Below are 14,926 nucleotides of genomic sequence, written 5' to 3'. Positions count from 1 at the left end.
CCAGGGGAAGTGGTAGGCTTCTGGGTGCTAGTCCCTCCCACCACACAGGTGCTGCCCAATAAAACCTGTGGGACCCTGACTTGAATGGGCACCACCAGCGCCCCCTGACTTCAAGCCAATCCAGCAGCCCTGCATATACCCCAGAGCCCAAGGCGCTGGGGAGGCAGGGGAGGCAGGGGAGGCTGAGTGTGGGTCCCACAGCCCACCCTAAGCGAATCCTGGAGGCAAGCCAGGCCAGCCCCAGGCAGGGACAGCTCACACGAGTCTTTCTCGCCCCTGGCCTGGTGGCCTCTGACTTCATTTCCTGACTACAGAGACAGGGAAGGGGGGCCACCAGCCTGGAGCTCCAAAGGGCCAGCTCAGCCCACTCCCCCAGCTGCCCATGTGTTAGCAATCAGACGCACAGCACAAGCCCAGAGATGGAGTGTCTGTGGTTGTGCACGTGTGTGGTTACATTTGTGCAAGCACAGGCAAGCCTAAGCATGCATCCTGTCACTGTTCTGTGGGTGTTCATGTGTCTGTGGTACACAGAGGTATGTGCACGTGTGAGTGTGACCATGCTGTGTATGGGTGTGGATGTGTGCACACTTTGTGGAAGTGGGGCAGTTGTGAATGCCTGTGTGTTTGCGTGCATGTGCCCACAGGACCTGTGCGTGGGAACACAGATTTACCTACATACAGTGTGTGCAAGGAGCTAAACATGTTTGGTTGGCCCGCAGTGTGTATCTGTGAACATACATGCATCTCTAGGCTGCTGTATCCCAGGGCGGGGTTCAGGGATCTCAGGAGAAGGTGTCCCAGGCCAGGGCTCCAGGAGTGGGAGGGGTTTCTGCTCCACCCAATTGCCCACCCAACACCATGGGACCTGTGTTGGAGGGATGATCTCCAGGGGACTCAGGATCTGGACAGGAAAATCACTTAAGGTCCAAGTAGGGAAGCTGGGTTTAGCGGGACTTTATTTCCCCGTCCTGGCGCGTCATCCTTTCCCCCCTCACCCCCACACCCGACTGGCCCATGCAGCCACATAAAGCCCTCTTTATGCCAGGCGGGTGGCCGCTAGCCCCAGAGGGCGGCTGGGGGAGGAGAGGAGGAAGTTGCACACACGGCCAGGGAACATCTGGAACCGTTCGAGGGAGGCCCGCCACCCGCCCTGCGCTTGGGGGTTGGACACTAGGTAGGAGCGGCCTCCTCCCCCACCCCTCCTTTCCTGCCGGCCAGCCCCCTCCCCAGGCCCCTCCTTCCCAGCCCAGCTCCCGCTCACCCCTGCCACGTCAAAGGAGGCAGAAGGGGACTCCAGAGCAGAGAGGGGACTGCAGCTGGCCGGGCTGGGGCTGGGGGACACGGGGCCTGGGTTGGGGGGCCTTGGGTCTCCAGGCCATGGAGCTGAAGCTACACCGGACGGTCGGACACTGCTGCCTGGAAGACCAGAGGACACCTCCACTCCGTCTACCCAGTGTTTAGACTATCTGTTCAGGACTCCCGCATTGTACAGTAGTCTGCACATTGGTTAGGCTGGGCTGGGTTAGACCCTCGGCGCCGCCGCTGCAAGCTGGACCGATCCGCCTGCCATCCCAGAACCGGAGCCCGCAGCTGGGGCAGGGGACTTGGGGGCACAGGGTGGGCTGGGAGGATGTGCAGAGAGATGGGGTGCCACCCTGCTGTGGGACTGGTGGGGAGTGGGGGGGTCAGCGGAGGAAGGCTGGGAAGACGGGGTCCCGGGGAGCTGGAGAGGTGGGCAGCGCCTGTCTGCCCCGAGGGCCTCCCTCACCCCAGACGCAGGCAGCTGGGGGGAGAAGGAAGCTGGACCCTAGCCTCTGTGTGCCTCCATGTCCCCAGCAGTCCTGGTGCAAAAATCTACTCACACCCCTGCCACACACCTCCACACGCACCAGCACAACTCACACACAGACACTGACGCCCATGCCTGCGCCCCAGGCACACTCACACTTCACAAGTGCACACACACGTGCACGCACACACACCCAGACACACAGTCTCACAGCGTAACACCCTTCCCCCACCCTTACACCCCAAACTTCCCACGCGCTCCCTCCCTCTCAAGCCCCCATCCCTACACGCACACCCCAAGCATAGGCACGCAGAGTCACACTGAAGCACACATTCACACCTGGTGCTCACACCCTAAACACACCCATCTGCACCCCCCCCCCACAACATCCACAAGCTACAGCCCCGTGCCCCAGACACAGAACACAGGCCCCCCCCACTCCTCAGCCAGTTTTCACACACAGCTAAACTCCACCGTACACACAAGGCTTCAGAAGGACCCATACCCACAGGTGTGAGGACAAGGGACCCTCTCAGTCAAGTTCACTCCTCCCCAGTGTAGCCAGGCACAGGGAACAACAACCCCCTGGCCCTGTGTAAGAAGCCCCCATAGAGTAACACGGGACCCATGGAGGGGTGTCTAGGGAGCCTGCCAGGGTGACAGAGCAGGAAGCCACCCCCCAACGGCGCCCCACGCCACCTCACACTCCAGCCCTTCCAGGGGCCTCTGGACTCAGGGAGAGGCCAGGGTTAGGGTAATGAGGTCCAGATGGCTTGGCGCCCCCGCCAGTGACGACAGAGGGCCCCGCCCAAGGCGGGGAGGTGGGGCCCCTGCCCAGAGCAGACTTGGAGGAGACAGGGACCAAGGAGGGGACATGGAAACCAAAATCACTGGCCCCCCACCCCAAGACTTACTCCCCATCGACAGCACCCTAACCTCCAATGGTCCCCTCAGGAAGAAGGGGGGTCCCTTCCCCCACTCTTTGGCCAGCTGGAGTTCATTACCACAGTCTCCCCCAGCCCTCCCTGTTCTCTCTGGTCACCTCTGGAATCCAGATGTGGACGCCAAACAGACTCATTCTTAAAGGAGACCAGCAACAGGGGAGGGAGGTGGCAGGGGTTTCCGGGTGCCGTAGTGGCAGGGAGGTGTTCTGTGGGTGGCCCTGCAGGGCACCATCGCTCCTTGCCCCTCGGCCTGGAAGCACAATGGCCAGCTCCCTTGGATATCAGGGGCCGGGGGGACTGGGGTGCAGGGGTTAACCGCATGTCTGGCAGCTGGACTCGTGTGTGTCATGGGCCTGTAGGGGCCATGGAGGAGGCGGCACGCCCTGGAGTGAGAAAACAGGAAGGCCACTGGACTGGCGGGTCAGGGCCCACCCTCTCCAGGGCACTCAGCCCGAGCTCCCGGGTCCCACCAGCTCACCTTCTCCTTTCACCTTGGGCGAGAGAATCCTCCCTCAGAGCCCGGGACTGGCTGCCTCCGGACCTTGCATCCTACTCTACCCATGAGTCTTTTATGAGACTTTAAAAAACCCTGTGGTGTGGTGGAGGACACTCCAGGTGCAGGACAGGGTCTGAGCCTGACTCTGCTCACCTCATCATCCTTATACCAGGAAAGATTCTCAGCAGTCAGCACAAACCAGTACTCCTTGGAACCCCCCTTCATGATGCCAATATTATTGATGGTCAGCCAGCCCTTCCGGATGACCTGGACGGGAAGAGGCAAGGAGGTCAGTGGGCAGGGGCCAGGCTTCCCCATGGAGGATGGGGTAGGCAAAGAAAGGCATTTAAAAGCCCACCCCCGCCAACACTTGGAGGCCCAACTGGTCAGGGAGGGTGAAGGCCAGACCTTTCCTGGTTTGAACCACAAGTGAACAGAGTAGGAGACAGAGGAAGGCAGAGGTCAGCTCCGGATGAGGGGCCTCTACAGCAGAGCTCTCTGAGCAAAGGGCTGGAGGCTTTGGTTGAGAGTGAACTCCCTGTTGATGTAAGTGTGCAAGAAGCTGTGGCTGAGTGGGGAAGACAACCGCAAGGGTCTTTTAAGTTTTAGGTCTAATCTTCCTAAGACTTACTTCTGACCTCAGGGACTCTGCACATGCTGTTGTTGCCTCTGCCTAGAAAGTACTTCCCCTTCCTTTGGGTGTCAACTCAGGATTTACGTTCTCATGCAGGCCCTCCCTGGCCCACCATGTAAACCAGGATCCCCATGATAATCTTTGATCACTCCCTTAGGTCTTCTATAATGATGACAGCAATTTTTTTTTAATATACTGTGTGTGTGTGTGTGTGTGTGTGTGAGAGAGAGAGAGAGAGAGAGAGAGAGAGAGAGAGAGAGAGAGATTATCTGTTGATGCAGCATCCTCTGCTAAACTGTGAACGCTCTTGCTCATAAGTGTAACCCAGAGCCCTGCACGATTCTTGGAAGACTCGGTTTGTTCTGTGGTGTGAACAATGAACGCTACACTTGTACGGTTCTAGCAATCTTTGCCCCATGCTCCCTGGGGTAGGGGAAGCGGATGAATTACCTAGACCCTCTTCTTTGTAGGGAAAGCTCAGAATTACAGTCAAAGGTCCCTTTTCATGACAAAAAGCAGCGGTCCCCAGGACTGTCCTGAACACTGCCACAGACCAGGACCTGTGAATGCCACTCCACTGGCAGGGTCACTGTCCAGAGAGGATGAGAGAGCTGCTTCTCTCTGGCTCTCACCTCCTTGCTGCATCTCTGAGCTTCCAGGAAAGACCCAAGGAGGCCTGGACCTGCTTCTGAAGCCCCAAAGCCCTTCCGTGGCACTCCTCACCTGAGAAGTCAAACCTCACAGCCAATCAACAGCCAAGCGGAGGGGGGATCACAGGGGCCTTGGCAGGTTAACAGGGACACAGAGACAGGTGTCCACCATCTCTTGCCTGCCCTATCAGTCCGGCAAAAAGCCCCGCAGTGTCTTGTCACTATCTTTGGAACTGAGTCCACTCCATATCCCAGGATCTGGCCAGCAGGGCTGCCACCTACTCTCTGCTGACCTGCAGCCTTTGTCCTCTCCTGACCACTCCCAGCCCTGGACTCTTCCCTGCATATCCAAAGCCCCTCTCTGCAGCCCCAGCGCCAGAGAACTCCCACCCTACCTGGAGCCCTCAGGTGGCAGGGGAGGCTCTGCCTCCTGTCCAGGGACTGACACCTGTGAGTTCTGGCTCAACTGCATTTTCCTAGGACATTACGTCCACTCAGGCCTGTCTTTTATGGAGGATCTACTATGCACCAGGCTAGGGGCTTGGGGCTGAGGACTTAATAATGAGCAAGACAGACTCAGCCCTCCCCTTGGGCCTGGGAGGGAAAGAGACATTGAGCCAACAGTCACACCAACACCTAGATTCTTACAAGGAAACTACAGTTTGGGGAGACTACTGGGGAAAGTGCTGATGCTCTAGGGCTCGTGTGTACAGCTGGGGTCGAGCAAGGGCTCCTGATGAGTGGTTTCTGCAGACATATGAAGGAAGAAGAGCAGGAAGCCAGGTGAGGAGGGACTCGCCTCTGGACTTCCTCCATCTCTTTACCCAACTCTGGTGAAGGCCATCAGCTTCCTACAGGCCTGTCCCCACAAGGATGAGTGGATACACTCATCCAACATCCACCCCAGTATTCACTCGCCCATCCATTCATCCACCCGTCCGTCCAACAGATGTCTAAGGAGCAGCTCCTAGTATCAGGCCACCTGCCCACATGGTCTAACTCTGCCTGAAGCAGGTGCTTGGCTCACACACCCTGATGGATGGGTGGATGGGACCGTGCATGGCTCGGCCTTGCTTGGCCAGTGAGCAGGTGTGGGACACTCATGTGCCAGTGTGTGCAAGTGATTCAAGCCAAAGGGTGCCCTCTTGCCCACTGCAGACCCCCATTTCCAAAGGGCCCCCTCCTCCCCCTCACTACAGAAGCCAAAGAACCCCAGTCCTGGTACTCACCAGAATCTCATCCTGCAAAGAGGTAACCATAGCAACCACGAGAAGCATCGGGGAGAGAGGAGAGAGGGTTACTGAGGCAGAGTGGGATGCTTGTGGCTGGCAGATGACAGGCTCCCTGGCCCCCGTAGGACCCTTCCCCTCAGGGGAGGGGGGTTCTCAGAGCTTGGCGTCCTTCCGGCACCCTCCATCCCTCGAGCCGCTGCGATGCTGGGGCCCACTCACCTGGTTGCCTGAAGCCTTCTTCTTGTTCATCTGGTTGCTCCTCTGCTGAGCACTAAGAGGAAGGGAGGGAGGAGCCTCAGAGCTTCTCAGCCCCACCGCCCACTGTGCAGGGGCCATAGGACCCAGAGGGCTACCCTGGCAGGCTCAGCCCTGTGTCCGCCTACACCTGCCACATCACGCAGTGTGTCACCTCTGCTGCGCAGGGAGTGTACTCACTTGGCAAAGCCTATGAAGTCCTCGTGGTTGGTGTTCATGTAAGCCAGCTCAATATCGATGAGAAGCATGACCTTCGGGGTTACGCAGGTCAGCAGCAAGTGGAAAAGACCACAAAGTTTAAAAATGGATGACCATGTGGGAGAAAAACACTTGCAGCACATACAGAAGGTTAGCATCCATTAAAACCACCAAGTTAATAACAATAAATTCCCTACAATCAGTGAGTGAAAGATAAAAGAAACACAAATTAAATAGCCAACAGTCAAAGAGTCAAAGGCCATGAATGGGCAATTCATGGAGGAAAAGGGGCTCACCTTCAATAATAGAGAAATGTAAGTTCAACAAGGAGGCCCTTTCTCAACCTATTAATAATAATAGGGGGCATTATACTCTTAGTGGAAGAGTTTGTTTGTTTGTTTGTTTTTGGTGATGCTGGGTGTTGAACGAGGGCCTCCCACATGCTACCACTGAGCCCCAGCCCCAGCCCAGGTGGTATAAATTAACTTCACCTCTTGGAGGGCGCTTTGGCGATTTTTTAAAAATATATTCACTTTACTTATTTTTATGTGGTGCTGAGGATGGAACCCAGTGCCTCACATGTGCGAGGCAAATGCTCTACCATGAGCTATAACCCCAGCCCTGGCAATATTTAACAACAACACTGAAATGCACATACTCCCTTCCAATACGCTCACCAATTAAACAAAGGTATAGGTACCAGAGCGTTCAGGGTAGTTTATTTTTGTTGTTGTGGTTGTTATATGTTTGTTTTGAGACAAGGTCTCACTATGGACAGCCCAGGCTGTCCTTGAACTCCTGGTCGGATGATCTTCCTGCCTCAGCCTCCCCGTAGCAGGGACTATAGGTACGCACCACCATGCCTGGCTGCAGTATAATTGGTAATAGAGAAAAATTACCAAGAAGCCAGTGGCCATCAGAAGGTGAAGTAGATTATGGCACTCCCTAAACCATAGGCAGTCTGCTGCTGTTCAGAAGAATAAGGAGAACTTCTAGGAGCTGTCTTGGGACAACACTTCCCCAGGCACATTATCAAGTGAGAAGAGACTCGTGAGGAGGCAGGCTGCCTGCCCAGCTCCCACCTGGCTGCTTCCTGGGAGCCTGGGGCCTGTCCTCACTGAGCCTAAAATCCTACAAATGAGATGCTTCTGCCTCACAGGGCTGGCGTAGACACAATGAGGTGAGGCCGGCATGCGCCCAAAATATAATAGGTGCTCAAAGATGTGAAGTGCTATAATTATCTTTAGAGGGAAAAAAAGGGGGCAGACACACAGCAGGATGGTGGCTCTTGAAGACAAAGGTGAAGTTTGCAAAGTGTGTGTATGAGTGTGAGCACTCAGGACAACGCCTGTGTGGGGACACACCAAACTGCAGGGGTGGGGAAGGGTGAGTGGAGGTGCACTTACTCGCAATTTAATCACTTCTATATGATTTGAATGTTTTATTGGGTATTGATCACTTTTGAAATTAGAAAGAGACTAATAAAGATTTTTAAACATGACATCAACAGCAAAAATACGAGTGAACTGCAGACGTATCATTGTGGAGGAGATGTGAGGACAGGAGTGGGAAGTGGGAGCCAGAGATGAGCACAGGCAGAGGGGTGGCCGAGGCGGGTCAGGGAAGAGTGGTATAACGGGCCCTGCTCCTCTCCACTCCTCCCTGCTCAGAGACAGCATTCAGTGACCATGTCTGTGAATGAATATTTGATGAATGCTAACCTAAAAGGAAGGAGTTAACCACAAGGAGTATAAGGTGAGCCCGAGAAACAGCAAAGAGAGGCCCAAAGACAGACAACAAGAAAGACGGAGGCCAGAAAGCCAGACTAAGAAAGAGAAGGACACACGATGGGAAGGTAAAATGGCTCAGCCATGTGGAAAACAAGATGGCGGGTGCTCAAGAAACTAAACATAGGGCTGGGGATGTGGCTCAAGCGGTAGCGCGCTCGCCTGGCATGCGTGCGGCCCGGGTTCGATCCTCAGCACCACATACAAACAAAGATGTTGTGTCCTCCGAAAACTAAAAAATAAATATTAAAAATTCTCTCTCTCTCTCTCTCTTTCCCCCCTCCCTCTCTCTTTAAAAAAAAAAAAAAAAGAAAGAAACTAAACATAGAATTACACATGATCCAGCAATTCCACTTCTGGGTATAGACCCAAAAGAAGTGAAGTCAGAGACTTGAAAAGATATTTGTACATCCATTTTCATAGCAGAATTAGTCACAGTAGGAAACAAGGGCTGGGGACATAGCTCAGTTGGTAGAGTGCCTACCTCGCATGCACAAGGCCCTGGGTTCAATCTCAGCACCACACACACACACACACACACACACACACACAAAGGACAAAGATTCTGGAACGTGCTACAAGACACAAGACGGATGAACTTTGGAGATATACTAAGTGAAATATGCCAACACAACAGGGTAAATACCATATTATTCCACTCATGAGGGGCCTAGTGTAGGCAAACTCCCAGAGAGGAGAAAGGTGGCTGCCAGGGACGGGGAGGGGGTGTGGAGATGGGGAGTCAGTGTTTAATGGGGACAGAGGTTCAGTTTTGGGAGATGACAAAAGTTCTAGGGATGGCTGGTGGTGACACTGCACCTCAGTGTGAATGCAGTGGCTCGTGTTCTGCGTGTTCTGCGTACTCTACCACAGCAGGAAAGAGAGGGGCAGGGAGGCGAGGGGCAGCGCTCACCTGCTCCTTGGTGCGGCCCTCACGCTCCCGGATGTGGGTGGTCACGATGCGCTCCATCTCCTCCCGCAGCCGAGGGTACTGCTGGAGCTGGGAAGGGCGGGAGGCGAGAGAGCCACGTGCATGGGGGCCATGGGAGGGGCCCCGAGGCCCACCAGAGTCTAGGGGCCCAGGGACAAGGGGACAGAGGCGAGGCGGGAAGAGGGCCCGGGATCCCAGGAAGCTGATGGCACCAAGCCACGGCCACCCCTAACCCCAGCGCGTGATTCAAAGGTCTTCCTGGCTGCGGGCCCTCTCTGAGGCCTACTGGGGCAACTTCTGATGGGAAGGGTAGTTCCGGTGGTGAGGAGCACCACAGGAACCAGCCTGCTCCCTGGACAGCTGCCATCTTGGAGAATGACCAGAGGGATGGAGACCTTTGAGGACCATTAGCTCCCAAGGTGTGCACTGGCCCTTGGGGGGCTGCCCTTTGCCTTCTGAAGGCCTGGAGGGGCAGCTGGGTAATCAGGTGGGGAAGGGCCTCGAGTCCTATCCAGGAGGAATTGGGGGGGTCAGGGCCCACGGTGCCAGTTGGCCTCCTGAGTCAGGCTGGGCACAGGCAATGCTCCTTGTCAGAGCTGAGGAAGGGGCAGGTTTGCAGGGGGAAACCAGCAGTCACACCAAAGGACATGCAGGAGCCACAGGCATGCGAGGGCACGGGGACATGCGGAGGTGGGGGTGCCAGCAGCATGAGCAGTACCCCGCGGGGGCCTGACTGGGCCCTGGGCCCTCTTGGTAAAATCCACCCAGTTCTGCCTCCTTTTGCATGCACCTGCCTGACACCATCATCCCCAGCCTCCTCTGCCCAGCTCCCGGCTGGCAGCCCAGGCTGACTCTACCCACTCCTTGGAGCAGGAGCTTAGCAGCACCCATTTCCCCAGCTTCTCCAAACTCTTCCCCTCTGCTTGTGAGTCCCATCATCTCAGCCACACTGAGCTCAGCCACCTGGACAAGGCCAAGGTGATTGACTGCACTGCAAGTGGCTGTTGGATGTCACCTCTTCCAGAAAGTCTGCCCCAACCAGACCACTGAGAGCTGAGTTAGGGGCCTCCCTGTGGCACCCAATCTCCCTCGTCCAAATGGGCAGTCCTTGTCCCAAAGGCAGGGGTGGAGGGGCCAGGCATGCCTCCAGAGCTCAAAGAGGCATGTAGAAGGGATGGGGGAATGAATGAAGGATGATGTCTTTGCCCTTCTTGTTGGGCTGAGTGGGCACAGAGTCCCTGACCCTCTGGCTTGTGAACAGCTCTTCCTCAGGGAGGGAGGCTCAATGAACTTCAGATGGTGTGGCCCACACAGGGGGACCTCCAGTCCTGCTGTCTGCCCTCCCTACGTGAGACCCAGCTGGGCCAAGCTAAGACAGCTCCCTGTCCCTCTTCCCATGCTTGGGTCCAACCCCTCGACGGACCCCCCTGTGTGGGAACAGAGCTGGAGTTTGGTATGCCTGGGTCACAGGTGATTCTGAGGGCAAGACGGAGGCCAAGGAGCTGGGAGGGGGCCAATCAGGGGGATGCGGAGAGAAGCAGTACCCTGGAGGCCAGCCCAGGAGAGGCCGCCGTGAGATGCCTAGGTCCCACGGTTCTGTGGCTGTGCCAAGGGTGTGGCTGGGATGGCCCAGCGCAAGGGACCTGGGGAGGGGCGGCCTGTGAGCAGGGGCTAGACATACTGCTGGCGGGACCCAGTGGACCCTGCTGCCCCTCGAGGCTCAGGGAGGGGCCCCCACTCCTCAAAGTCTCCTAGTCTGGGTAGATTGTGGACTGAGTCATCACTACTGGGCCTCTGAAGTGGCCCCCAAGGCTCCCCCTCCCAGAGCAGGGTGGGAGGGGGGCAGGAAAAGGAGGGAGGAGGGAGTATTTTGCCAAAGAGCATGACCCGTCCTCCCACCGACTGCCTGGATGTTGCATTTCTCAAGTTTTCCACGTGTCACATGTGGCAGGGCAGCCTCAGCCCCTTGGAGGGTTCTGTTCCTTGAGCATCTTTTTCCATCCTGGCTGCTCTGAGCATTTCCAGACTTCCAGCCAGTTTTTGAAATGGAACTTTTCTCTCTCAGCTCTTGGCTGAGCAGGGCAGGCAGCCTGGAGCCCACTGGCTTAGCGGTCAGGGCTGCAGCTCCTAGAGCACAAGGCCCTGGGTTCAAAGCCAGTCCCTGCCTGCCAGGTCTGCTCAGAAAAGCCACGGGACCACCCTGAGTCTCAGTTTCTCTGTGGGGTTGCTGAGAAGATGGAGTAGCACCCGCTGCCTCCTGCATCAAAGTCTGAATTTCACCCAGAGACAGAGAAGTCTGATTCTAGCAGGGCTGGCAGTAATTAGAATTAAACATTTATCAAACCTTCAGCAGGAGTGATTTGCTCAGCTCAAAAACTTAGGAAGAAAAAAAGAAAAGACAAAGAGGGTGAGTTTTGCCAAAGAAAAAATAATTACTGTCCATTAAACAAATCAAAAGGCAAAAGAATTATCTTCCTCCATTTAGACCAGTTTTCCATTCTAAAGTTTTTGTTGGCCAATTTTTCCACTCGCAAAAATCAGACATATAAAAGAATTGAACACAACTAAAATTTGTGAAATAGAAATAGAAAGATTACTATGTTCCTTTGCCTGCTCACAAAATACTGTTTAGCAATTTGGTGAATGCAACTTGGGGATTTTATCACTCAATGTACATTAATTTTCCCAAAATACTATATACATTCTTCTCTGAAACAATCATGTTTTCCCTCACAGGACATTCTGGAGGGACATGTGACTACAAACAAATATGTCTTGCCCTTTTAATAATAGCTGTAGCATTCCACTGTCTGTGTGATAGTGTACATAGCATTGATCCTCTTGATGGGCATCTGGATCGTTTCCAAAATTTTACCATTTACAATAATTACTGCTTTCCTTTTGGAATGCAAGTCAGCAAAGTTTTTAAATTTTTATCTCTAGAAATCAGCCTTTTAGGAATCTAGATGAAGGATAGCCCTCAACAAAGAATATAATACATCTTCATGTACAAAGATGTTCACTGACAGGTTATTTATGTATAATATCAAAAAACTGGAGACTACCTAAATGTTCCATAACAGGAAAACCACAAGAAACTAATTCAATAGAAACTCGTGTTTCTATTCTCAATCTTTCTATGGACTATGTACTAGTAGCCCTGAAAATGTATGTTATTAAGAGAAAAAGCAGAATGCTCATATATTCCCAGTGTGTCTCCAAATAAAATAAACCAAGATGAAGAAAAAAGTTTCAGAGAGATAGTAAAGTTTTGGGAAGGTAATATCGCAGAAGTTATCAAAATGATAACTGCTCACCATCTATTAACCAGGTCAAAAGAAGAAAAAGAAAACAGGAAGGAGTTAAAGCACCCTAACTGTCCATCAGTAGGATACTGAGGACACAGGTCATCCATGAGGCAGCAGTGGCATGCCCCTGGCAGCTGAGGGGCATGGGACCAGTCTCTGGGCAATGGCATGCAACATTCCACAACCCGGTGCCCGAGTACAGAGGAGCCAGGGGGACAATTCCTGAAAACTCAAAGTTAAGGCAGCCGTGTACCCACCCTGCAGCACGGGAGATTTCTCAGACCCAAGAGAGACTGGGCTTTAGCCCCGAGACTGGTTCAGGCTACTTGTGGGGTGCGGGCAGCACTGGAGTCCTGGGCAAGCTCCCGCAGGCAGCGAACTCTCTTGTAAACCCCTGGAAGATGCGCTTTGGGTGACCTGGCTAAAAATCTTCAAAATGCTCAAGAGTAGACAGATAGGAAAAAGGCATCTAAAGGATCACAGACAGCTCAGAAGAGGCCGGCCCTGCCAAACACGCACGGATCACCGCAGTGAGTAATCCCATCTGCTTTTAGGCAAATTGGTTTTGAGGGACTGGGATGGCTCCCCACCCCAGGAAGCTCTGATCCCAGATCCCTTCCTAAATCGGAATCTCCTTCTGCTTTTCCTTTCTGAAACTGTTGGGTCATTTGTAAAATGGGGATGACACTACCCACTTATTAGGGTGGTCGAGAGGATTAAGTCACACACTAAGGGCAAGCCCTTAGCCCTGTGCGCTCACACAGTAGCTGCTCAGTAAACAGCCTCCATCTCTTATCATCCTTCTCATCCTAGTGGGTAGAAAGGGGTCACTGAGGACACTTGAGCTGCAGCAAAGTCCTCTGGCAGGGACAGGAGCCTGGGGGGACCATAAGCCCAGGGAGACCCAGGGTTATCAGTTGGCAAGAAACATCAGCCAGGGACCTCCTGGCCTGCACGGGTGTCTGGGTCTCTGCGGGGAGCCAAGAGGCTGCCAGTCTGTTTGGCAGACGGTTCTGCCCATGGGTGGCCGTAGCCACAAAGAAGGGATGGCCAGGCCCAGCCCCTCCCAGGCGGCCGCCATACCTTTTCACTACACTTTCTGATGGTGGTCGTGAGCTCACTGACTACCATATCCACACACTTGATACTGGGCTCTTTGAGCTTCTGCACCTGCTTTTTCACTGTGGCTTCAAAAGCGAGGTCAGGAGTGAAGAGGCCCGTCCTGCACCCGGGGAGGAGGGATCAGGGAGAGGAGGGGGTGAGAGCCAAGCAGCCGGGCTCCAGGGGTGGGGCAGGATGGCACAGGCATGGGGGAAGAGAGAGAGACACCGACACAGAGAAAGAGAGAACAGAAGACAACGTGAGCGTGGGACCCAGCCCTCCCTCCCCACCCGGGATCAGACCTCCCGGGCGCTGCCAAGATCCCCCAGGGCTCTGTGGGGATGGCCAGAGGTCTCAGGGGCCAAGCCCCTAGCCCATACAAGATCCCTACTAGTCAGACCCTCACCCCCAGACTGACTGCCCCCCCACTCTCCTCAGCTGCTCTAAGTTACCTGCTCCTTCTTTTCCAGTTCCATTTCTGTCTACAGCCTTGGGTCCTTCTAAGGAGCCGACCCAGGCTAAGACAGGTTAGGACCCCACCCACCCATCCTGCTCAGTGCTAGGATTCCCAGTGCCACCTGCACTGGCTTCATCCTGATTTCTCCATCTCTACCAGGGCTGCTGCCCAGGCTGGGCACTGCACAATCTAAGGGCCTCCACTTGCATAAATTGTGATGCAGATGAGGCCTCCCAGAGGGCAGTGTAGCAGCCTGACCTCTGCTGTCCAGTTCCCTGCTCTACTCCTGCCACTCTCCCCAAGGGGAACCCCCTGCCTCTCCTCCAAAGGGGCCTGGGGAAATCAGTTCCAAAAGACAGAAAGAGAGAGAAGAAGAAAGACAGGAAGTGAGGTGGCAATAGCGGGCCAGGGCGGCAGTGGGGGAGGCAGGGAGGGAGGCTCGGGTGGGATCAGTGAGCTCTGGACTTGGAGCCCAAAGCCCTGGCCTAGCAACACTGCTGCCACCTCTTAGCTGACATGACCTTGGGCGAGTCACTTGGTCCCCTGAGCCTCAGTGTTCCTGCTGTGAAATGGGGGCCACCGTCCCTGCCCTGCCCTTCTCCTGTGGTTCTGCGAGGCTGGATGACATGGCAGGGGGAGATGGCTCGTCCCTGGAAGGCTGGATGTGAATGGAGGGGAGGGGAGGGCCTGAGTGGGGGGCCTGAGCAAGGGTGGGGTACGGGTGGGAAGATGAGGGACAGCAGGGGATCATGATACCCGCTGGTCCTGGGCCCCTGCACCCCTCTGGCTCCCAGTGCCCGAGAAGGCCTGGGCCTCATCTACATCCTCAGTTTTCCCCAAGACCCCTCCCTAGAGCACCCCAAGGTGACTCCACCTCTGTGGGCGGGAAGGGGGCTCAGGTACCCTCAAGCCCTATCCTCTCTGAGCTGGGGGGACCTCGTGGTGGGCTCTCAGGGTAAATGGCCAGCCACCATACCAGTCTCCCCAGCTTCCAATCCCTCGGTCCCCAGGGCTGGAGCTCGGGGTTCCCTCTGCTGGCCTGTGGCTGCCTGCCTCCCCCACCCCGCTGAGGCCTGTACATGCTACCGAGGAGGCAGTGGGGACTGGGGAGGGAGGGCCCGGCAGCAGTGCAGGGTAGGGACAG

General features: G+C 55.2%; 1 protein-coding gene across 11 annotated transcripts in view; it reads right to left on the bottom strand.

Annotated features, from left to right (window-relative positions):
- Dnm1 (dynamin 1) overlaps positions 1-14,926 on the bottom strand; it is a 41,336-nt gene that overhangs the window by 8,729 nt on the left and 17,681 nt on the right. For 6 of the 11 annotated variants that reach the window (XR_011704164.1, XR_011704163.1, XR_011704162.1 and 3 more), the window contains exons 11-15: positions 8,899-8,985; positions 6,181-6,251; positions 5,965-6,016; positions 5,743-5,754; positions 3,383-3,496 (exon numbers count right to left, since the gene is read on the bottom strand). Coding sequence is in view for 8 of the 11 variants with exons in the window: in XM_071601007.1 (XP_071457108.1) it covers positions 3,383-3,496; positions 5,743-5,754; positions 5,965-6,016; positions 6,181-6,251; positions 8,899-8,985 (336 nt within the window). In the remaining 3 variants the exon portion in view is untranslated. Of the gene's footprint in view, positions 1-3,382; positions 3,497-5,742; positions 5,755-5,964; positions 6,017-6,180; positions 6,252-8,898; positions 8,986-13,307; positions 13,447-14,926 lie in introns of all 11 variants that reach the window. The other 5 variants (XM_027943625.2, XM_034636065.2, XM_071601008.1 and 2 more) reach the window with 2 other exon arrangements.

This window comes from Marmota flaviventris, chromosome 13 (genome assembly GCF_047511675.1).
Source record: "Marmota flaviventris isolate mMarFla1 chromosome 13, mMarFla1.hap1, whole genome shotgun sequence".
In the NCBI taxonomy this organism is placed as follows: Eukaryota; Metazoa; Chordata; class Mammalia; order Rodentia; family Sciuridae; genus Marmota; species Marmota flaviventris.
The sequence above is the reverse complement of the archived record's forward strand: the minus strand, read 5'-3'. Positions and strand labels throughout refer to the sequence as shown.